This window comes from Mustela nivalis (genome assembly GCF_964662115.1).
Source record: "Mustela nivalis genome assembly, chromosome: 6".
In the NCBI taxonomy this organism is placed as follows: Eukaryota; Metazoa; Chordata; class Mammalia; order Carnivora; family Mustelidae; genus Mustela; species Mustela nivalis.
The window spans coordinates 58,360,826-58,386,079 of NC_139025.1; the positions used below are offsets into that span (position 1 = coordinate 58,360,826).

General features: G+C 35.8%; 1 protein-coding gene across 1 annotated transcript in view; it reads left to right on the plus strand.

Annotated features, from left to right (window-relative positions):
- The window catches only part of FBXO33 (F-box protein 33), a 34,056-nt gene extending 10,037 nt beyond the window's left edge, over nucleotides 1-24,019 (plus strand). Inside the window, exons 2-4 of the mRNA XM_082737766.1 lie at nucleotides 18,905-19,015; nucleotides 19,536-20,221; nucleotides 21,978-24,019. Of these exons, the coding sequence (XP_082593892.1) occupies nucleotides 18,905-19,015; nucleotides 19,536-20,221; nucleotides 21,978-22,249 (1,069 nt within the window). The 3' untranslated portion in view covers nucleotides 22,250-24,019. The remainder of the gene's footprint in view (nucleotides 1-18,904; nucleotides 19,016-19,535; nucleotides 20,222-21,977) is intronic.
- The last annotated feature ends 1,235 nt before the right edge of the window (nucleotides 24,020-25,254 follow it).

Here is a 25,254-nt window from a genome sequence, read left to right on the forward strand (position 1 = left end):
ACAAGCCCTGCATTGGGCTCCCTGCTTGGGGGGAAGCCTGCTTCTCCCTCCCCCTGCTTGTATTCCCTCTCCCGCTGTTTCTTTCTGTGTCAAATAAATAAATCTTAAAAAAAAAAAAAAAAAGAGAGAGAGAGAGAGAGAAAGAAAACAGTGCTCATTGACCATTCCCAAAATCATAGGACCCTTAAGAATTAGGTTAAATCTACTCTTCCTATGCTCTATAAATGAAACAACAAAGCCTGGATGACAGCACATCTGTTTATAGCATGGTAATATTTTGAATATTTTGAGACCACTGTTTAGACCTACTGCTCAGGAAAAAAAAAAAATTCTTTTAAAATATTATAGGTTATGACAATGCACCTTTTCACCCAAGAGCTCTGATGGAGCTGTACAATGAAATCAATGTTGTTTTCATGACTGCTAGCACAATATCCATTCTGTAGCCCATGGATCAAAGAGCAATTTTGACTTCTAAGCATTATTATTGAAGAATACATATTATAAGGCTATCACTGTCGTAAATCATGATTCCTCTGATAATGTGGGCAAAGTAAATTGAAAACTTTCTGGAAAAGAATCACCATTTTAGATGTCATTAAGAACAGTCATAATTCACTTGAAGAAGTCAAAATACCAACACCAGAGGAGTTTGGAAGAAGATTCCAATCCTCCTGGATGATTTTAAGGGGTTCAGGATTTCAGTGGATGATTTTAAGGGGTTCAGGATTTCAGTAGTAACTGCAGAGGTGGTGGAAAAATAGCAAAAGAACTAGAAATAGAAGTGGAGCCTCAATATGTGACTGAATCACTGCAGTCTCATGATAAAACTTTAATGAATGAGGAGGTGCTTCTTACCGATGGGCAAAGAGAGGAGTTTCTTGAAATGGAATCTATTTCTGGTGGAGATGCTGTGATGATTATTGAAATGACAACAAAGGATTTGGAATATTACATAAACTTTAGTTGATAAAGCAGCAAGCTGGTTTGAGAGCATTGACTCCATTATGGCTAAAATGCTATCAAACAGCCTTGCATGCTACAGAAAAAAAATTTATAAAAGGAAGAGTCAATAGATGTGGCAGACTTTATTGTCTTATTTTAAGAAACTGCCAAATCCACCTCATCTTTCAGCAACCACAATCCTGATCAGTCAGCAGCCATCAACATGGAGGTAAGACCCTCCACCAATTTAAAAAAAATAAATAAAAAGGTAAATGCTCAGTTGATGGGTTTTTAGCAATAAAGTATTGTTTAATTGAGTTATGTACACTTGGATGTGATGCTATTGTACACTTGACAGACAACAGTATAGTATAAAACTAACTTGTATGTGCACTGACTGGGAAACCAAAAACTTCATTTTGACTTGGCTTTATTATAATATTTGCTTTATTGTGGTGATCTAGAACAAGACCCAGAAAGTCTCAGAGGTATGCTTATATGTGTATAGGTTTTTACAAAAGTTGTGATGGTTGTTTAATTCACAGGGGAATTTTTATGCTAAAAAGCAAAAAGATAAGTCTTTTTAGTGGAATTTTAATATACATATTTACAGTATACATGCTACAAAACACACAAATATGTCTATGAAAATTATATGTATATTGAAACTGTTGTTGAAAAGATAAGTGCACACAATAAGTTTGAGAAAAAGAAGGGAGGGAGCAGCCTTCTGTGTCTCTCTGGAAAGTGATTCCTAGAGTAAGTAGCAGCTCTACTATGGGACTTTGACCAGGGGCATGCTTAAGTAAAATAGCAGGAAATGCCTTGGGTTGTAGAACACTGCCTACCACATAAAGGGGAAGATGAAGTAGTAATCAGTTGTAAGGACTTTGACTTTTACTGTGAGTAAGATGAGGAGCCATGAAAAAGTTTTGAACTAAGGAGTGACAATTTCTAATATTGCAAAAGGAACATTCTAACAGAACAAACTGATGGTTTCCAGAGGGAAGGGGGATGAAAGGATGGGCAAAATGGGTAAAGGGGAATAGGGGATACAGGCTTCCAGTTGTGAAACGAGTAAGTCATAATAATAGGCACAGCATAGGGAATAGTCAGTGGTACTGCAATAGCATTGTGTGGTGACAGATGGTAGCTACACTTGTGGAGAGCATAGCATGATGTATAGGGAAGTTGAATTTATTTTGTACACTGGGAACTAACGTGACATTGTATGTCAGCTGTACTCAAAGGACTAAAAAAAAGGAACATTCCAGATGCTGTGTTGGGAATAGTTTGTAGGGAATAGTTGTAGGACAAGGGAAGAAGCAACAGGCTGGGTCAGGAGGCCTTTGCAGTAATCCAGGCAAGGGATGATGTTGCTGTTGACCAGTATGGGAGCAATGAAAGTGATGAGTAGTCTGATTCTGTATTTTTATCTGGAGACCTTCTAGAAAGAATGTAAGTATAAAAAATTAGACATAATTATTTTACTGATATTACAGTGCCCTTTTAATTATTCCCTAAATATGTCTAAAAAATATTTTTTCCATTGGCTATTTCTATTCATTTTGTTTTCCTTTTGTGTTAAAGATTTATACATTTTTTTTTAAAGATTTTATTTATTTATTCGACAGAGAGAGTGCAAGTAGGCAGAGAGGTAGGTAGAGGGAGAAGAAGAATCAGGCTCTCCACTGAGCAGGGACCCCAATGCAGGGCTCTATCCCAGGACCCTGGGATCATGACCTGAGCTGAAGGCAGCTGCTTAACCAAATGGGCCACACAGGGGTCCCTATTTATACTTTTTTTACAAAAAAAGAAAATACCTAGGGTTTGAACAGTTTGTTTTCTGAAAACATGGCTTATCTTTGCTATTTAGTGCCTTGTATCACAAAGTACTTTCAAACAGTGCCCTGTTCACATAGGCCTTATGTAAATTTGGATCAGTTTGTTAAATAGCCCCAGAAACTTCCTGGTCTTCCTTTCTGCAGACACTTGGAATTTTCCTTTCACTCTTTTCTCCTTCACTTCCTGCTTCATATAAACCTTTTACTTCTTTGAATATGCTTCAGTCTGGCCCACATATGAATTATAGCTTCAAAATGGTGGGACTAAGTGGAAAGGAAGAAGCAAGTAGTACTCTGCACAAGGATTCTTCCCTGCATATCATTGGTCTCATCACCTGTAACTGTAAGCCTGGATAAATCTGTATTCCTACCCAGACATTCATCATGTGTACTCTTCTATTACATCTCTTCAGTGGACAAGGAACAGGGGAAGAAACAAGGGCAGAATTGAGGTATTTTATTTAGGTGTTGCTAGTTACTTCAAAAAAGACTCAGACTCACTCTTAGAAACCTCAAAGGGACAGTCTTGATTCAAGGCTAAGAAGAAAGGTAGTCACCTGAGGCAAGAGACTTTGATCTTCCATGGCTTAAACCCACCTTTTCAAGCCATGACCCTTCTGATATCAAACTCCAGTTAGCGTCACAACAAGAGTCATGGGGTTGGGTAAGGTCCAGGCATATTGCCAGCACTGCAGAGAGTTAAATAGATGTGGTTTTTTTTTTTAATAAAGATTTTATTTCTTTATATGACAGAGACAGATCACAAGTAGGCAGAGAGGCAGGCAGAGAGAGAGGGAGGGAAGCAGGCTCCCTGCTGAGCAGAGAGCCCGAAGCGGAACTCGATCCCAGGACCCTGAGATCATGACCTGAGCCGAAGGCAGCGGCTTAATCCACTGAGCCACCCAGGTGCCCAGTAGATGTGTTCTTAACAATTCCTAAAATGCTAAACTAGTTTTCCCAGAGAAACAGCAGTATTAAACAACCATAAGGGTAGGTAACATTATTATTGCTTATTTTACAGATGCTAAAACTGAACCACAGAATAGTTAAGTTAACTTTCCAGTTATACAGAGAAATGACTGCCTGGTTTTCTTATTTGTTTAATGAAATTTTCTAATACATACAAAAAATAGTTAAAATGGACAACCCATCACCCAGATTCAGTAATTTAAGGAATTTGTCACATGTGCGTTATTTTATCTTTACTGAAGTATTTTAAAACAATCCAAGATACCAGGATCATTTTATACTATACATTTCAGTATAAAGCTCTGAAAATTATGTACTTTTTAAAATATAAACACAGTGCTATTAATATACATTAACAAAGTTATTAATAATTCCTTCTTCTCATCTATTTTTTTTTTTAATGAGTCTTTTAAAACCCTTATTTCTATGCCAAGAGACTAATAAACCCATGGACTCTGGGAGCTTAACTGCCATAACTTTTCACATCATTGACACATAATGCATATTTTAATATTTGAATGAACAAAGAGTAGGAGAGCAGTCTAAGTTTCTAAGTTGTAAGTACTTAATAATCTGACAGCTTTAGATCTAAAACTGATGGCTTTTTGAAATAGGATTAAAGAAGAATGCAGTGAGGTTGAAGAAATTCATTCTCTTTTGGCAGTAGTATGGCCTATTACATGGTTCAGGAGATTGATTATCAAACATTGTTTATGATTTTGTGCTTTCACAACATACGTAAGGTGTGTTTCAGAGGCACCTGGGTGGTTTAGTTAGTTAAGCATTTGCCTTCAGCTCAGGTTATAATTCCAGGGTCCTGGGATCAAGCCCTGCATCATGCTCCCTGTTCAGTGGGAAGTCTGCTTCTCCATCTTCCCTGCCCCTCCCCAACTCATACACATACTCATATATGCCCTCTTTCCCTCTCTTCCTCTCAAATAAACAAAAAAATCTTAAAAAAGAAAAGAAAAGAAAAGAGCTAAGGTATGTTGCAGAGGGACTAATAATATTAAGTAGGTTGTAATCTATTAATATTACCTTAGGAACAGAGCTAAACTAATTTGAAGAATTGAGATGACAGAAAACTTTGTAACCAACTGTAATGTTTTCCCAGTATGTTTTTATTACATACCTTTTGAGCAAGTACATGTTATGGACATTGTGCAGGAAAGAACCCTGTTTATTTCTTTAGTTCACTTGAAAAAGCAGGTCACAGATTTCATATTTAAGTAAAAGGATTTGGGCACAATTCCCTTGTTACTGGTATTATCTCATGGCCTCAAAATGAGGCATCTGTTTATTGTTATGGTTCAGTATATTCTATTCTAGTGTTGTTGCCAGATGTTCTTTTCAGTCCCATTTTTACCATCTGAAACAATTGTGAGTCACCTGGAGGCTATATGCAGTTTTCTTGGCTTCACTATATTATCTATAATCCTATTTCAACACAATATATTTGAAAGCTGCCATTGAGTTGTCAGTGTCCCCCCTTCCCCCAGAGGGAATCAACAGTAATTTAGAGGTTGCAGAAGAAAATATCAGCAATCTGAAAGACAGGATAATAGCACACAAGCCAAACATGAAAAAAAAAATTTTTTTTTAATTAAAAAAATTTTTGAAATGAGGATCGATTGAGAGATCTCTTACACAAAATCAAGTCAACAAATGTTCGCATTATTGGGGTTGCAGAGGAAGAAGAGAGAGAAAGGTGTAGAAAAACATATTTGAAGAAACGGTATCTGAAAACTTTCCTATCCTAGGGAGAGAAATAGACATCCAAGTCCAAGAAGCAGAGTTCTAAACAAGATGAACCCAAAGAGTTCCACGCCACAGCACATAATAATTAAAAAGTCAAAGGTTAAAGATAAAGAGAGAACCTTAAAACCCGCTAGAGAGAAACACAAAGTTACCTAGAAAGGACAACCTCTAAGAATACTAGCTGATTTTTCAGCAGAAACTTTGCAAGCCAGAAGAGAGTGGCAAGTGCTAAAACGAAAAACCTTCAACTAAGAATACTCTACCTAGCAAGATTAGCATTCATATTTGAAGGAGAAATAGTTTCCCAGAAAAGAAAAGATAAAGGAATTTATCACAACTAAACCAGCCTTGCAAGAAGTATTAAAGTGACTTCTTTAAGTGGAAAAGAAATGGCCATAATTAAACATAGGAAAAATGAATAAAAACACACAAAATATGGCAATATATACATAAAAGTGGAGAAGAGAGTAAAAAGAGAAAAGAAGGGGAAAAAACCTTTTTTTTTCTTTTTAAGAACGTGTTTGAACTTAAAGGCCATCAAATTAATATGGACTGATATTTACATCAGATGACATATATGAACTTCATGGTAACCATAAACCCAAAACCTATGATAGATACACCAAAAGTAAAGAGAAAGCCAAATAAAACACTGTAGATACTAATCAATCACAAAGAGAGCAAGAGAAGAAGAACAAAGAAGAACTACAAAAACAGCCAATAAACAAAGTTTTTAAGTGGCAATAAGCACATACTATCAGTAATTATTTTAAATATAAATGGTCCAAATGCTCCAATCCAGGGACATAGAGTAGTGGAATGGATTAAAAAACAAACAAACAGGGGCACCTGGGTGGCTCAGTGGGTTAAAGCCTCTGCCTTTGGCTCAGGTCATGATTCCGGGGTCCTGGGATGGAGCCCCGCATCGGGCTCTCTGCTCCGCAGAGAGCCTGCTTCCTCCTCCCTCTTCCTGCCTGCCTCTCTGCCTACTTGTGATCTGTCTGTCAAATAAATAAAATCTTTAAAAAACAAACAAACAAACAAAGACCTATCTATATGCTACTACCTACAAGAGGCTCACCTCAGACCTAATGATGCCTACAGACTAAATAAAAGTGAAGGGATGGAAAACATTGACCATGTAAATAAAGTGTAAAAAAGCTGGAGTAGCAACACTTACGTCAGACAAAACAGACGTTTTTTTTTTAAGATTTTATTTATTTATTTGACAGAGATCACAGGCAGGCAGAGAGAGGAAGCAGGCTCCCTGCTGAGCAGAGAGCCTAATTCGGGGCTCGATCCCAAGACTCTGGGATCATGACCTGAGCCGAAGGCAGAGGCTTTAACCCACTGAGCCACCTAAGCACTTCCAAAACAGACTTTAAAATAAAGATTGTGGTAAGAAACAAAGAAGGGAATTATAATGAAGGAATCATTATAATGGGCATTGTAATGAAGGGCATAGTAATGAAGGAATCAATCCATCAAGAATCTTTAACAACTATAAATATCTGTGCACCTGATACTGGAGCACCTATCTACATAAAGACGTAAAGAGAGAAATTGATGTGATACAGAAACAGTAGATAGAGAACATTTATACTCTACTTACGTCAGTGGATGGATCATTCAGACAAAAAAATAAGGAAATATCTTTGTTTTTGTTTTGTTTTAAAGATTTTATGTATTATAGAGAATGTGCATGAGTGGGGGGAGGCAGAGGGAAAGGAAAAGAGAATCTCAAGCAGACTTTAAGCTGAGCACAGATCTTATCTCATCTTATATGGAACTTGATCTTAGAACCATGAGATCATGACCTGAGCTGAAACCAAGAATTGAACACTTAACCAACTACACCACCCAGGCACCCCTATGGAAGTAAGGTCTTTGAACATGTTGGACCAGCTGGACATAACAAATATATACAGAATATTCCATCCAAAAACAACAGAGTACACATTCTTTTCAAGTGCAAATGGAACATTCTCAAGAATAGATCACATATTGGGCCATAAAACAAGTCTCAATAAATTTAAGAAAATTGATATCATACCATACCTCTTTTCCAACACATCAGTATAAACCTAGAAATGAATCACAAGGAGAAAAAAAAAAAAAAAAAACAGGAAAAACCACAAATGCATGAAGACTAAACAACCAGTGGGTCAATGAAACAATCAAAGAAGAAATAAAAAAAAATACATGATTACAAATGAAGATGAAAACACAATTATCCAAAATCTTTGAGACACATCAGAAGCAGTTCTGTAGCAGTACAGGCCTAAGAAATAAGAAACAAGAAAAAACTCAAAAGATCAATGTTACATCCAAAGGAACTAGAAAGAGGCGAACAAAACCTAAGGTGAATAGAAGAAAGGAAAAGGAAAAAATAAAGGTCAGAGCAGACGTAAAAGGCATAGAGACTTTAAAAAAAAAAAGGAGGGGGGGAACTCAATGAAACCAAGAGCTGGTTCTTTGAAAAAATAAACCAGATTGACAGACCCCTAACCAGACTCATTAAGAAACAAACAGAAAAGACCCAAATAAATAAAATCAGAAATGAGAGAAAAATTAAAATAAAGAAATGAGAGAGGAAAAGTAATAACTCATACAACAGAAATATAAAAGATTATAAGTGAATACTATAAACAATTATATGCCAGCAAACTAGACAACCTGAAAGAAATGGATAAATTCCTAGAAACATAATCTTCCAATACTGAACCAGAAAGAAAGAAAAAAATCTGAGCAGACTGATTACAAATAATGAAATTTAATCAGTATTCAAAAACAACCAAAGAAAAAAAGTCCAATACCACATGAATTCACAGACCAAATTCCCTACCATACATTTTAAAAAGAGTTAATACCTATTCTAAAAGTAGTTCCAAAAAAAAAAGAGGAAGGAAAACTTCTAAATATATTCTATAAAGCCAGCATTACTCTAATACCAAACCTGTACAGACACCACAGAAAAAGAAAACTATAGCCCAGTATCCCTGACAAACCTAGGTGCAGATATTCTCAGCAAAACGTTAGCAAACTACATACAACGATACATTTAAAAGATCATTCAGCACAATCAGGTGAGATTTATTCTCAGGATGCAAAGATTGTTCGGTATTCACAGTCAATCACCATGATAAACCACATCACAGAATGAAGGATAAAAGTCATATGGTCATTTCAGTAGAAAAAGACATTTGACAAGATTCAACGTCCATTCATGATTTAAAAAAAAAAAACTTTCAACAAAACAGTGTTAGAGGGAGCATACCTCAACATAATAAAGGCCACATACAAAAAGCCCATAGCTAACATCATCCTCTGTGGTGAAAAACTGAGAGCTTTCCCTCCAAGGTCAGGAACAAGATAAAGGGTGTCCATTCTGACTGCTTTCTCCTAGCCATAGCAATCAGACAAAAAAAAAGGAAATGAGGCATCCATATTGGTAAAGAACAAATTAGGCTGTCAGTATTTGCAGGCAACATGACACTATGCATAGAAAATCCTAAAGATTCCATCAAAAACTACTAGAAGTACTAAATGAATTGAGTAAAGTGGCAGGATATAAAGTTAATAGCCCCAAATTGGTAGGATTTCTGTATACTAACAATGAAGTTGCAGAAAGAGAATGTTTTTTTAAAAACAGCACCATTTATAGTTGCACCAGAAAGAATAAAATACATAGGAATTAACCAAAGAGGTGAAAGACCTATACTCTAAAAACTATAAAACAGTGATGAAAGAAATTGAAAATGACGCAAAGAAATGGAAAGATATTCCAAGCTCATGGATTAGAAGAATGTCAATATGTTTTTACCCCAAAACAATCTACAAAGTTAATGCAACCCCTATCAAAACACCAATATTTTTCACAGAACTAAAATAATACCAAAATCTGTATCAAACCACAAAAGACCCTGAATAGCCAAAGCAGTCCTGAGAAAGAATAACGAAGCTGGAGGTATCACAACTCCAGATTTTAAGTTATAATACAAAGCTGTAGTAATTAAAACAGTATGGTACTGGCACAAAAAATAGATACCCATGAAAAACCCACAAATAAACCCACAATTATATGCTCAGTTAAACTTCAGGAAAGCAGGAAAGAATATCCACTGGGAAAAAGGTAGTCTTTTCAACAAGCAGTGTTGGGAAAACTGGTCATCTACATGCAAAAGAATGAAACTGGACTACTTTCTTACATCATTCACAAAAATAAACTCAAAACGAATGAAAAGACCTAAATATGAGACCTGAAACCATAAAAATCCTAAAAGAGAACACAAGCAGTAATTTCTCTGACATTAGCCGTAGCAGCGTTTTTCTAGATGCGTCTCCTAAGGCAAGGGAATAAAGGCAAAAATAAACTATTGGGACTACATCAAAAAAAAAGCTATGGCACAGCTAGGGAAGCCATCAAAAAAAAAAAAAAAAAAAGACAACCTACTGAATGGGAGAAGGTATTTCTAAATGATACATCTGATAAGGGGTTAATATCCAAAATATATAAAGAACTTAATAAAACTCAGCACACACACACACACACACAAAATCCAATTAAAAAATGGGCAGAGGACCTGAATAGAGATTTTTCCAAAGACATACAGATAGCCAACAGACACATGAAAAGATGTTCAACATCACTAATCATTAGGGAAATGCAAATCAGAATTGCAATGAGATATTACTTTATACCTGTTAAAATGGCTAAAATCAAGACAAGAATGATAAGTGTTGGTGAGGATGTGGAGAAAAAGGAATCCTCTTGCACAACTGATGGGAATGTAAATTGGTACAGCCACTGTGGAAAACAGTGTGGACGTTCCTCAAAATACTAAAAATACAAATATCATATGATCAAATTCCACTGTTGGGTGTTTACCTTAGGAAGATACTTTTTTTTCTATTCATTCCCCTTTGTTTATTTCAGCATTATTTACAATAGCCAAGAATTTGAGACAACAGAAGTGTCCAGCAATAAACAAATGGATAAGGAAAACGCGGTGTGTGTGTGTGTGTGTATATATACATAGTGAAGTATTACACAGCCATAAAAAAGGGAAGAGATCATACCATTTGAGACAATATGGATGGACCTAGGGATATTATGCTAAGTGAAATAAGTCAGACTGAGAAAGACAAATACCATATGATTCTACTCATAAATGGAATCTAAAGGAAGTGCATGAAGAAACAAAAAGCAAAATCAGAACTGTAAATGCAGATGGTTGCCAAAGGGGCTTGGGCAAAATGGTTGAAGGGGAGAGAGAGATACAAGTTTACATTTATGGAGTAAGTCACAAGGATAAAAAGTAGAGCATAAGGAATAGAGTCAGTGATATTTTAATAGTGATGTAATGGGAAAGATGGTAGCTATACTTGTGGTAAACATAGCATAATGTATAAACTTGTCAAATCACTAAGTTGTACACCTGAAACTAATGTAACATTGTTTGTCACCTATACTCAGATAAATACATTTCTTTTGTGAATTCCCAAGTAATATTTGTTTGTAAAATAGGATATTTGAAAAATACAAGAAAAATAAAGTAAAAAATCCACCAGAGATGATCACGGGCAAACATGATGTATCTTTTGCAAAACTGGAATAATAATCCATGTGGGGTTTTGTACCTTTTTCCTTTAATATTTGATCTTGTCCATTTTTCACATCAAAATCCTGTCATGCACTACAAAGGTCAAAATCTAGAATACTGACAATACCAAATACTGGAAAGATGTGGAGTAACAGGAATTCTTGTTGCTAGAGGGTGCAAAATGGTATGGCTACTATTAAAAAAAAAATGTTGACAGTTTCTTAAAAAACTAAACATACTCTTACCATACAATCCAGCATTTGTTCTACTTGGTATTTACTAAAAGGAGTTGAAAACATACTTCCACACAAAAACCTGCTCACAGATGGTTATAGTGTCTTTAGTCATAATTTCCAAACCTTAGAAACAATCAAGATATTGTTCAGTTGGTGAATGTATAAATTAACTTTAGTACATCCAGACCGTGGAATATTTAGCATTAAAATGAAATGAGCTATTAAGGCATGAAAAGACATGGAGAAACATTAAGTGCATATTACTAATTGAAAGAAGGCAATCTGAAAATTTTGTATACAGTGTGATTCCAACTGTGTGATATTCTGGAAAAGGCAAAACTGAAGACAATAAAAAAATCAGTGGTTGCTAGGGGTGGGGAGAAGAGAAAGACGAATAGGCAGAGCACAAGGGACTTGGAGAACAGTGAAAAACTCTGTACGATATTATAATGATGGATATGTGTCATTATACATTTGTCCAAACCTATAGAATGCACAACACTAAGAGTGAGTCCTAAGTTAGACTATGGACTTTGGGTGATTATGATGGGTCAGAGTAGGTTCATCCTTGCTAAAAAATGTACCATTCTCATGAGTGCTGTTGATAATGGAAGAGATTATACATATGTGGGGATAAGGAGGATATGGGAAGTCTATACTTTTGATCAGTTTTACTATGAATCTAAAATTGCTCTAAAAATACATTTTAAAAGATAGGCATAGATGTGTTTAAAATTTTGCTCTAAAATATAATGGTATCAATAAAGCATCTTCTGGTTCCAGAGAAGTAAACTCCAAAACCCAGAGGATGATTAGCCCTAAAATTGTTTATATTGCAGATACTTTGTGTATTCGTCCATAGCATGAAGAATTAGTTGGTTTTATTTGAAGGAAAAAATCAGATTTAAAAATGCTGGGATGTAATTATGACTGTACTCAATAAACAACAACAACAACAAAAATTGAAATGTTATACAAGATTTCCACCCATTTCCCAACTGGAGTCTGAAACAAATGACCCTCAATTTCAGTTATACTTCTTCACGTTTATAAATATTTTCATAGGTAAAGGGCTCCTAGTCCGAAGCCAAGAAGACTCTTCTTCATTACAAAAAAAAAAAAAAAAAAAAAGCCAATATTGTTAAAATATCCATGCTGCTCAAAGCAGTCTGCAGATTTAATGCAGCCCCTATCAAAACACCAAAAGTATTATTAATCAAGATTTTACCAAAAAATACAGCCTGAAAATATAAAAGTAAATTGTCTTAGGGGCACCTGGGTGGCTCAGGGGTTAAAGCGTCTGACTTTGGCTTGGGTCATGATTCCAGGGTCCTGGGATCGAGCCCCAAATCAGGCTCTCTGCCTGAAGTAGGGAGCCTGCTTCTCTTCCTCTCTCTCCACCTGCCTCTCTGCCTACTTGTGATCCCTGTCTGTCAAATAAATAGATAAAATCTTTTAAAAATAAAAAAGTAAATTGTCTTATAAAAAGTAAATTGTCTTATAAAAATCCTAAATTAACGGGAAGGTATGTGCTATGGTGAGTGCTTTGAAGTGTGTAAACCTGGAGATTCACAGACCTGAGCCGCTGGGGCTAATAATACATTATATGTTAATAAAAAATTAAAAATTATATTTTAAAAAATCCTAAATTAAGCTTATCTTGTGAGCTAATGTGAATACTGAAACAACAACAACATAACCACCTTAAAGTACCAAATTTAAGAGGCCTTATTTTCTTTGAGGGGTTAACTGAGAAGATAATAGACAGTCCAGCATTTTTGTAGAGAAAAGGTATGGCTAGGATTTTTTTTTTTTAATCTCATATATATATATATATGAGATTTTATTATATATATTATATATATGATATATATATAATATATATATAATATATATATGACAAAGTTCTTTAAGAATTTCCAAAGTAAAACATTTTTATTTCTACCAAAAACTGGGAAACTCCTTAAGCTGAACATTTTTGTTGTGGTGGTGGTGATTGATAACTGTGACATGGGTTGATTGAAAAGTGGCATTTCTAAAGAATTTTTTTTTTAAGATTTTATTTATTTATTTATTTGTCATAGAGAGAGAAGTGAGAGCAAGCACAGGCAGACAGAGTGGCAGGCAGAGGCAGAGGGAGAAGCAGGCTCCCCGCCAAGCAAGGAGCCCGATGTGGGACTCGATCCCAGGACGCTGGGATCATGACCTGAGCCGAAGGCAGCCGCTTAACCAACTGAGCCACCCAGGCATCCCGAAAAGTGGCATTTCTGATAGAAAAGTCCTTTTATTGGAATTTGAAGACTTACCAACAAAATTGATAAACACTTAACACTTTAGGCTCAAAATAATTTAGGTACTGGTTCTAACGTAAATGTACTTTTCTTCTCCTTTTACCTACTTTTGTGGGCAAGAGTTCTAAATATGACTAAAGTATCACCATGTTTAGAAGAAGAATTAGGTGTTGCTAATGTAATAGGATTTTGTCTTTTTAAATAACTTAAAAACTTTTGTTTCACACATAAGAAAACTCCAGTCAGTGGATTTTTTTGCATTTTGGACACTTGATTTCTCACTTAGTGCTCTATCAACACTACTTTTATTTCTCCTGACCAAGCCTTTAAAAATTTGGATAACATTATTCTTGCTGATTATAATGTGGTTTATATTGATTGTCTCAATAAGTGACACTAAGTACTTCATTCAGACCAGTGTGGATAGTATATGAAAAAAAGAATTATAAATACTTAAATATATGTGCCAAGCAAATGTAATATTTAACATTTTTGAGCATCATTACTTAACACTGTGAGCTTCACAATGAGCATTATTTGGTCAATAGATTCCAGCTAGGGAAAGCTATTGGGCTGGGAAGGGATAAGTGTGATACGGGATTTAAAATGAATGGATAAAATCTTTCATATACAATTTTGTAGTGGAATTGTCAAGTTCATTTCAGGTAATATTATCTAATTATTTGATTACATACGGAAGCACGGAGTTGTGGTCTGAATGATAAGGAATTTTAAATTGCTGTGTACCTGAAGAAATTCAGTGCTGCTTGTCGATAAAATTTAAGTGCTTAAGAAAATGACATTGCAAGAATATCTTAGTCACGATTGAAAAGGAAAGCTGAGATAGAGAAAACTTTTATGTTCTAGATTCAGTAAACCTAAGTACCGGCTGTGAAACAAATTAATTGGGGCAATATTTTATTAAACTCTACTTTTAATTTTAAATGCTAGTAGCTATAATGAAGAGATCATCACCATTATGCCAGGAATTGTCAAAATGTCAAAACTTTTTGTTAATAGTCTTGGCTATTAGCCATGATTGTGAAAGACCATTCTTCTGCTTTTGTTTTTTTTAATTTATGAGGACTTTAGTATTCCATGACTAGGAGATAGGTGCATTTTATTTACCACATGTAGTTCAGCAAAATTAAAATCACAGTTCATTAAATGAACTCTGTTCCATTATGGCACATTGTAAGTAGAAGTCTTTGATATTATACTTAAGGAAGTCTGGGGACTAAATGGATTGAAGGAGTAGGAAAAAGAAGAGATTAGAAGACAAAAGAGAGGATAGATGTCTTGGAGAATGTGGATAATCTCCCTCCACTGTAGCAGAGACAGCACAATGCAGGAAAAAAGGAATTACCCAGACCTTGATGTCAGTGATGTAGATTGAAATGTTTGGGAAAATTTTAAAAAACAAAACAACAACAACAAATAAAAAAAACCACCAGCATAGTCATCTTAAATTCTGTGGGCCTAATTATAGTAAATAAGTGGAGAAAATATACAATCCATTTAGAGGAAATATACAATCCAGGGTTAATTTCATTTCCCCTGCCCATATGTTTTTCCATTCCTGTTTCTCTCAAGAGAATGAGAAAATGAAGACTCCTTCCTCCTAGGGGAGGACTTGGTTTTGAATCAGCCATTGCTGGCAGGCTACATTTTTCTAGGTCTGAGATAGAAACAGTAGGGATTAAATATGATGTCTTCAGAAGAAATGAGTTACAGTAAATAGAAAGAAATGACATCACGGGTGGAAAAAGATGGCTTATTTGCTCTCTTCATTCAAAATGGTTGTCCTTTGATCATTTGTACTTTTTTTCGGGTTGTTGGATTTGATTTGTATTTGAGTTAATGGGAGAAATGGGGAAAGACTGTGGGTTTGTCTATGTCTACTTTTTATCTGTAACATATATTAGCAGTATAACCACGATGTGTTTGGAGTTGTAGGATTTTTGCTTAATTATGGATAACATTTTCTTAAGTCAACATCTACTTTTTTATAGTTAAAAACTAGTCATTGGTCTTAGCGTTAGAAAGAAAGAAAGCTGAAAAATGGTTAAAATAACCATAAGAGCATTTCTGCTGATGACAATATGTTTTTAAATGAAACTAACCAGAAAACTAGAATATGTACATTATAGTCTTTAGAGCAATACTGTCCAATAAAAATATAATATAGATTATACATGTAATTTAAATTTTTCTAGTAGTCACATTAAAAAATTAAAAAGAAATTATGAAATTAGTCTTACTATATTTAACCCAATATATCCAAATATTATATAACCAATATAAAAAATTTAATGAGATTTTATATTTTTGTACTGTCTTCCAAATAGTTTTTTATACTGAAACACATCTCAGTTCTGACTACCCAAGTATTAGTAGCTATATTTCCTATATTGAATGATGCAGATTTAGAATATGATAGGAAGAATATTACTACTATGATAATAATAATTCAGGTTGGTTCCCATCTATCATGGGTCCCTTAAAAAGTCTTTTTATTTGTGAAGATTTTTTAATGAATATCTTTTCATAAATAATAAATTTAAATACTTTTATGGGAGTATCTTGGTAGTAAATTTAGTGAAATATTTTCTGCTCACCTGGTATTTATCGTCTTACTAGTCTGTGGAAATCTATGAAGAAGTGATTCTAAGCCCTTTGAGGTGCTAACCTTTTACTTAGTCTTTTTTTCCCCTTTAAGGCAGATTTGGTTCTTTGTTTCATAAAAGAACTCCTAATAGGAAAAACAAAGTATTGGAGGACATAATTACTTGGAATAGCTGTCAGTATCATAAACTCATCTTTAATTTCCCTTTACATAGAAGTCCTATCCAGAAGATAACTGTGTTATTTTTTTAATTGATTGAAAACATTACCCTTAAAATAATGCTCCACATGATATGATTATCTTTCTAAAATCCATCCCAGGCCCACCTCCCCTTATGTATCTATGTCCCATTATTCTCATTTAATTATGGTCTTGATTACAGTTTCTATCTAGGTAACTCTTGAAATTACCTTCTCAAAGTATTCATTTGTTTAAAAAATACTCATTGAACACCTGTCTTGTGCCAAAAAGTATTGCCAGGTTCTTATAAGAAACAGGAGTTTACCCCTCTCATGAGAAAGGTAAGAAATCACAGTAAAGCATATTAGTTTAATAAAAGCATTTTAGGGGTGCCTGGGTGGCTCAGTGGGTGAAAGCCTCTGCCTTCAGCTCAGGTCATGATCCCAGGGTCCTGGGATCGAGCCCCACATCGGGCTCTCTACTCAGCAGGGAGCCTGCTTCCCTTTCTCTCTCTGCCTGCCTCTCTACCTACTTGTGATTTCTGTCTGTCAAATAAATAAATAAAATCTTTTTAAAAATAAATAAATAAATAAAAATAAAAGCATTTTACAAGGTGCCTCGGTGCCTCAGTCACTAAGTGTCTGCCTTCGGCTCAGGTCATGATCCCAGGGTCCTGGGATCTAGGCACATCGGGTTCTCTGCTTGGTGGGAAGCCTGCTTCTCCCTCTCCCACTCACCCTGCTTGAGTTTCCTCTTTCTCTGTGTCTTTCTCTGTCAAATACATAAATCTAAAAAAGAAGAAACAAACAAACAAAGGGGGAAAAAAGCATTTTACAAACTCCCATAGGATGGCTAAATCCACAGATGCTGAAAGAATTGACTCAGAAAAGGCTTTAATAGAGTAGGTGGCATTCAGGTATAGAATGCTCAATAGTGTTTTACCAGACAGACCTGAAAGGGAATAATATTACATTTAAAAAATAGTAAGTAAGGGTGCCTTGGTGGCTCAGTTGGTTAAGCGTCTCCGTTGGGCTTAGGTCATGATCTCAGGGTCCTGGGATTGGGCCCCACATTGGGCTTTTTGCTCAACAGGGATCCTGCTTCTCCCTCTCCCACTTCCCCTGCTTGTGTTCTCTCTGTCAAATAAATTAAAATAAAATCTTAATTAAAAAATAATAAGTAGCCCAGTATAACTTTTTTTGAACCACATTTTGAAGGATCTCATTGTACCAAGCTACCCATTTGCCTTTTTCTTGTAGCCGATAGGGTGTGATCTCTTAGGGATTTTTAATCAAGGCAGTACTCAAGTTTGTGTACAGCTATGATCCAGGAGCATTTCTACCTGCCTAGGAACCTTTGGGAGATACCTGTTTGTACCCCAGGGCAGACCCATTAACATTGGTCTAAATGGATCCTGAAGCAGCCCTCCATCCCCACTCTGCCATGCTCTAGGGCAGTTTCATCTAGAAACCCAGCAGGTGACATATCTGTTAGTGCCCTTGGAGACAGACCTGCAGAATCTGGTACCAGCTCTGGACCCTGAAACAAGCCTGACACTCAGTTCTAGCCCCTCTCAGCTGCAATCCTGGGCATTCCTGCCTTTCTTGGGATCCACCCAGTGGCAGAACACTGGCCTTCCTAGGGATCTGACAAAAACCACTCCTGCCCACACACTTAGTAATAGGCCCACTGTCCGCGGACCTAATGACATTGTCCCAGCACCGGCCCTACTGACCAAGGACTCAGAGGCAAGCCTTTCCACCAGGAGACCAGAAGGATCCATGCCTGCCCAGATGACTGGTAATGAGGTCCACAAACGATAGACCCCAGTGCAGGCCCAGCAGCAGCCATGTGACCTGGCCTCAGTCCTACTTGACTGTGGTCCTAGAGGTGATCTCATCAGTCTGGAGACCCAGTAAGAGGAAATCGTTAGCAGCAGAAACCTATCTATAAAACATTTGAAGAGGTTTTGTTCCTCCAAATATAAAGATCATTGAAAATCAGGCACACATGAACCCACCAAAGGAAACTAATAAAGCTCCAGTAACCAACCCCCCAAAAATAGAGATCTGTGAATTGCCTGCCAAATCATTCAAAGTAATCATCTCAAAAGAAGCTCAGTTACACGCAAGAGAACACGGACAACTAAATAAAATCAGGAAAACAATGCATGAACATCTTTCCATGGTCATTGAAATGCTGAATTTCTGAACTGAGCATACAGCTTAGTGTAAAACCTCAGTACTCATTCTGTAAAGCTTTTACTACTTCTCCTGTATTATGTTGCTTTTCATTGTATGTAAAAAGCAATCCGAAAGTACCTAATTGGATTTCAAATGAGTTATAAAGTGGAAACTTTTGTAGATATCCCTTATACATTTCTATTTTTAATATTTATATTTGTATATATTAATCAGTCATTTTAAATTGCTTTTTTTTTTTTTTTTTGTAGGAACCTCCAGAAGTTTAGCCTTTTTGGAGACATAAGTGTTCTACAACAGCAAGGAAGTTTGTCAAATACATACCTCAGCAAGGTGGATCCTGATGGCAAAAAAATTAAACAGTAAGTTATATGGCTAGTGGAAGGGGGCTTATATTAACAATAATTTTAGTTTTTTCTGAGAAATTGTAAGATACAATCAGGAGAGTAATGATATTTTTCCCCAAAAATGTGTCCTGTAAATTGAAAGTGTTTTAACTATGAAATACCCTATTCCACATCATAAATCTTTAAGATAAATCAAAGACTTTGCTGGGTAAATTATTGCTATTTAACAGTGTTACTTCTCTCCTTGCCTTCATTGTAACATAAATTGTATATCATCACTCTTTTCTACCATACTGGTACAAAAATGCTGCTTTCATTGGTTGAAGAACTTATTTTTGGATGTTTAATATGGTTTATTCATTATATTTTTATGTGAATTTTAGTAGTATTTATGATAATGTTACTTGTGGGTTGGATTGAGAGAAAATGGATCTTAACATTGCATGCCATTTTATTGCCCAGTTTCAGAAGTCAGTGTTAAAAGATTAGAGCTAAATGTTAACAGGATCATTGTGGCCATGTGTTTTCCATACAGAATTCAGCAGCTGTTTGAAGAAATACTGAGTAATAGTAGGCAACTGAAATGGCTGTCCTGTGGGTTTATGCTGGAACTAGTAACCCCAACATCACTGTCATCTCTCTCAAACTCTATTGCCAACACCATGGAGCACCTGAGCTTGCTAGACAACAATATTCCTGGTAGCAGCACCCTTATCACCACAGTCGAACTGGAGCGATTCGTGAATCTGCGCTCACTTGCCCTGGATTTCTGTGACTTTACAGCTGAGATGGCAAGAGTCTTAACTGATAGCAACCATGTGCCTTTGCAGCGACTGTCTCTCCTGGTCCACAATGTTTCCGTGATGCACAAGTCTCTGGACAATATGCCAAATGATGAGCATTGGAAAGCCTTGTCACGAAAGAGCACCAGCCTTCGTGTCTACATAATGGCCTTTGATATCAAGAGTGAAGATATGCTAAAGATTCTGAAACCCAGTATACCACTAGAGAGGATCCATTTTGACAGCTACATCACTTGTGTTTCAGGAGCTATTGTTGATCTTATATCCAGGCAGTATGATAAGTTCCTCACTCATTTTATACTAATGAATGATGTGATTGACACATCTGGTTTTCCAGATCTTAGTGACAACCGAAATGAAGATCCATTGGTTTTATTAGCATGGAGGTGCACAAAGCTCTCTCTCCTGGCAATTCACGGTAGGTGATTTTTGTTCAGTTTGTTATTTATATCTAAAACATCTTAAACCAGCAAAAAGCACTGACATTTGTAGTGTTGAGTAATCTTCTAACAAGTTGAAATGCAGGCTTTTATACTTTTTTTAAAAAAAGATTTTACTTATTTATTGGACAGAGATCACAAGTAGGCAGAGAGGCAGGCAAAGAGAGATGGGGAAGCAAGACTCCCCGCATTGAGCAGAGAGCCCAATGCGGGGCTTGATCCCAGGACCCTAGGATCATGACCTGAGCTGAAGGCAGAGGCTTTAACCCACTGAGCCACCCAGGCACCCTGGCTTTTATACTTAACTTATAAGATACACCACTTACAAGTAAAAGGTCATATTTCCACTCTTAAGTGTTTTGTTCCAGCTTCCATGTTGCTTTTTTCTTCCACCATGGGATTGATGGTATTTCATGAGAGATGGTATTTCATGAGAGTGGCATTTGAAATTAATTTATCTAAGAAAAGTTACATATCTACTTGCAGTAGATATATTTCTTCCTCTTATCACAAGATCTCTTAAAAACATAATACAGAAGGAAGAGAAAGTATGATTTCTTACTTGCTTGCTGCCTCATCTTCTAGGTTCTAGATATTACCATATTAATTTGTATTTTTTTTTAAAGATTTTATTTATTTGACAGACAGAGATCACAAGTAGGCAGAGAGAGAGGAAGGGAAACAGGCTCTCTGCTGAGCAGAGATCCCGATGCGGGGCTCAATCCCAGGACCCTGGAATCATGACCTGAGCCGAAGGCAGAGGCTTTAACCCACTGAGCCACCCAGGCGCCCTAATTTGTATATTTTTTTAAATGATGATTCCATTGATTGGGTATATGCCTTTTTCTTACTGGTGCCTTTCATCTTAATACTATCCTCATTTAGAGAGAGTTTCTATTCTGCCAGAAGTACATTTTACTTCCTTTTCTGGAACATGTAAGACCTTTACAGCATACGAAATGGACTGTTAGTTGTGTTTCCTTATTTTTTAAATATCTTTTAGCCTGCATTAGTGCAGGAAAGTATGTGTCTTGCTTTTCAAGTTTTGCTTTATAATTTGGCCAGTCATCAGAGATAGCAGTAGAGAAATACATTTCAACTTGTTATAATATTACTCAACACTATATATTAAAGATTAATTTCAGCCAATCTAAGCTCTTTTTTTCTTACAAGAAATATGAAATAAGATGTTAGATACAGCTAAAGCTCCTATACCCATTCCCCTTTATTCCTTCCCAAAGTTTATCCATGACTCTTTAATACTTTACATATTTTCTATTGGCAATTAACAGTTTAAAGTTTCGCTTATTAACTTCAGACTGTGAAGCATCATAGGAGAGGATTTTTTACTCACTAAAAATGTTTTCGATGTATTGTTAATGGATACATATACATGAAATAAAATTTTGTTTTTTATGATAGAGCACTATCCAAAGCTATAAAGTTTTACTTTAAATGTCTTCAGTCTTAACTAAATGTACTGATATCGGAATAGCATTACAGCATCTACCAATTCACCAGCCACAGTGATGTTGTTGGAAACAATATCAAACTTGGTCTTTTTTTTTTGGAGCTAAACAATCCTACTTCAGTCTTTTTCAATCTCGGTATATTTTTAAAGGAAAAGGACCAAAGTGGTCAGTGAGATACAAGTTTGTGGAAAAGACTAACTTATCAAATAGAAAAAATAAATTACAAGGAAATGACAGTGCTTGTTTTTTGTTTATTTTGAAGGTTACACAGTGTGGGCGCACAACCTCATTGCCATTGCTCGTCTTCGTGGCTCTGATCTAAAAGTACTTGAAGTCACTGAAGAAAGCATTGATTTTGACCAAGGTGAACTGGCCGACCAGGATGTGGATCCAGTGCATAACCTTATTGAGCAGGTATCCCTGGGCCTGGGTCAACCTTGGCATGCGGTCATGGACATCGAATCACTCAGTGTCTTCACTGAACCGAATCGTCATTTTTACAGAGAGATGCAAAGCTTCAGCGAAGACATTTAGCTTTTTTTTAAATGTACAATTCCTGTGGTTACATATGCAAGTAGGGTCCTATTATGTTTTTTTTTCAGTAGTGTGAATTAATCCCTTTGTGCTGTGTTTAATCAGTATTAGCTTTATAGAATTATATATGTATATTCTACTTCTTGATCAAAGAACGTAGTCGGGTATTGGTTTAGAAGTTCAAAGTGACAATGTGTAGGGCTTTCACGGTTAATGGACTTGTTATCAAACCTTAAGGATATACAACCGAAGGTTGTCTGAGGTTGCTGGCTAACTTTTTTTTTCACTGAGTTACTCTGCCTTTTGATGTTTTTATTCTTTGTGTGTCAGAGTTCAGAACTCAGGAGCCAAAATATTTTTATACGTATATAGATATATATCCATAGCCTGGTGGATTTGTATGCGATGCACTGCATTCATGCTTGATAGCATTTCATTAATTTTTTTTGAAATGGAAGAAGGGAGGATAGTATGATCCCAAATGAGTGATCTTTAACAGAGAAGCCAAGACTTTAACTTTTATTACATATATAATAGTTGATATCACCAATTACCATTCTGAATTTTGTGTATTAGGTTAGAATACTGCTTAATCCTTTTTTTAAAAAATGCATTTACATAAACATGAATACTCAAACTGTTAGACTTTTTTTTAAACTGTATGAGACATAATTTTATTCATCAATTACATTATACATTCAAGTTAGCTTTTTAGCCCAGATTTCAAATAGTGGAGGAGGAAACTGTATTCCAGGGTAAAACCTCCTTAAAAGAAAATCAAAAAACAGAGCTGTAAACACACATGCTTGCAAACAAACATTAGTCGTGAAATCCCTAGCAATGAGTCACTGGATTTTTCTCTGTCAGCGCGCGTGTCAGCTGCCAAAGAATAGACTTAACTGAAGAAGTGCCCACATGCTGGCAGGGGCCGGCCCACTCTGGCCAGCCAGATACTGCTAGATTGTAATATTTAAGGTCGAATTTCGACCTGTGGTACACAGCTGTGCTGTGGCTCAGTCAGCAACCTCAGAACTCTGAAAAAAACAAAACAAAAAAAAGAAAAAAAAACCATGCACCTGTTTCACTGTGAATAGTGAATGTAAAGGAAAGAAAGGAAGAACTGAAAGCTTGTTCTATCACAGGTATGAGCTGCTATGATACATGAAGAACATTCCATGAAGTATGTTTTAAAACCTTGTTATATCTGAGAGGCTTTAAAAGCCGACTTAACTGTTTCAGGGCAACCGCGGTACAGACGTGGTCTCTGTGAGACTTCCACCTGACCCCAGTTTTAAGTGGTACGAATGTTGTGCATTTAATGTTAAAGGACAGTCTGCAATAATAAAGTAAGTAGCCAACGTGGGTGCCCAGCAGTGCTGAGACCTGGCTGCTCTATTGTAAGCTTTGGAAACACAATTTATGCAACAGATGTCCAGATATGATTCTATTTATGGAAAAAGTTTATATGTATTTTACAAATGGTTTTACCATCTTATATTAAAATGACCTTTTGACAGGTGTGCACTGTTTTGTCTCCAGTGAGCACATACCATGAGGATTTTATATGTACATCAGTAGTGTGAATCCACTGGCACAGTGTGTGTAAATGCCAGATGTGGTGAGATTTTATCTTACAAATGTGATCAGATAAAATAAATCCTGACAGAAACTGTAAGGAAACCAGCTGAATGTTTGACCTGATGACTGATGTTGTATGGTTTATGTTAAATGTATATTCTTTTAATCAATGAATAAAGCATTAAAAAGTGACCATTGTAACATGTTTTATTGTATACAAAGCATGAAAACTTTTAGTGTTAAATTGTAATAATCCTTTATAATCACGTTAGCTACTATTTTAGTCTGGTGCGGCAAAGCTTAAATTTGGGAATATTTCATAAAAAGTCCTAGGTTAGGGGCACCTGGTGGTACAGTCAGTTAAGCATCTGACTCTTGATTTCGGCTGAGGTCATAATCTCACAGTCCTGGGATTGAGCCCCAAATTGGACTCCATGTTAGCAGGGAGTCTGTTTGAGATTCTCTCCCTATGCCCTTCCTCCCCTTGTTCACTCACTTTCTTTCTCTCTCTCAAATAAAGAATTTTTTTTTCAAAAAAGTCTCAGTTTAAATAGTTTGAAGGGTTTTAATTGTTTTAACTAGCTTTGGCAAAATACAAGCTTAAAAGCAAACAATAGACTGGTTATCACAAAACTCAAGTGTATCATGCATTTAGAACAGTATTGATATAGTAAAACATAATTTATAGGCTATAAGAACTTTATACAATTCCTATACTAAATGCAGAAATCCTTTAGTATGCCAGTATTAAATAGTTCATAAACTCCTATATTGCTTTAGTTTGGTTTGTAATCTCTATTCTTGGTTGTTGAGACAAACAGCTATCAGTTATAAGATAGAAAATGGCTCTTTTCCTTCATCTGTCTTTCCCTAATCATTGCAGACACTGACTCTTCTTCCAGACACTGCCTCCTCACCTTGGAATAATCTGGTATTCATCAGCTTCCTTGTTTCCTAGGCATATCTAACTCTTTTTTGGGTGAATCAACATGTTTATTATGTAAAATACAAAAATAGTACCCAAAATGTATGAAAAAAGAAAGCCTATTAATATATGTGAATAGTATACAAATGACGGTTGGTATAGTAAAGCACCAAACTGGGAGGCTCAGCATCTGTTACACTCTGAGCTCTGACTCTAATGCTACAGAGCTTTAGCATTAGAGTCATCTGAAAAATGAGGAATTGGACTTGATTATCTAAAACTCTATTTAGATTCAGTTTCCTCATCTGTAATGAGAGATTGGACTTGATTATCTAAAACTCTGATTCTTCCCTAAAAGTTTTAACTGTTGGCCCAACGGCTCAGACATACATAAGATCATCTTTGAAGAAATGTATTAAATAAAATATTTTCAAAACATAGCTCACTAAACTATATGAGATTTACATAGCTAAAACTGCTTTCCCATTTCCCCCACCACCCT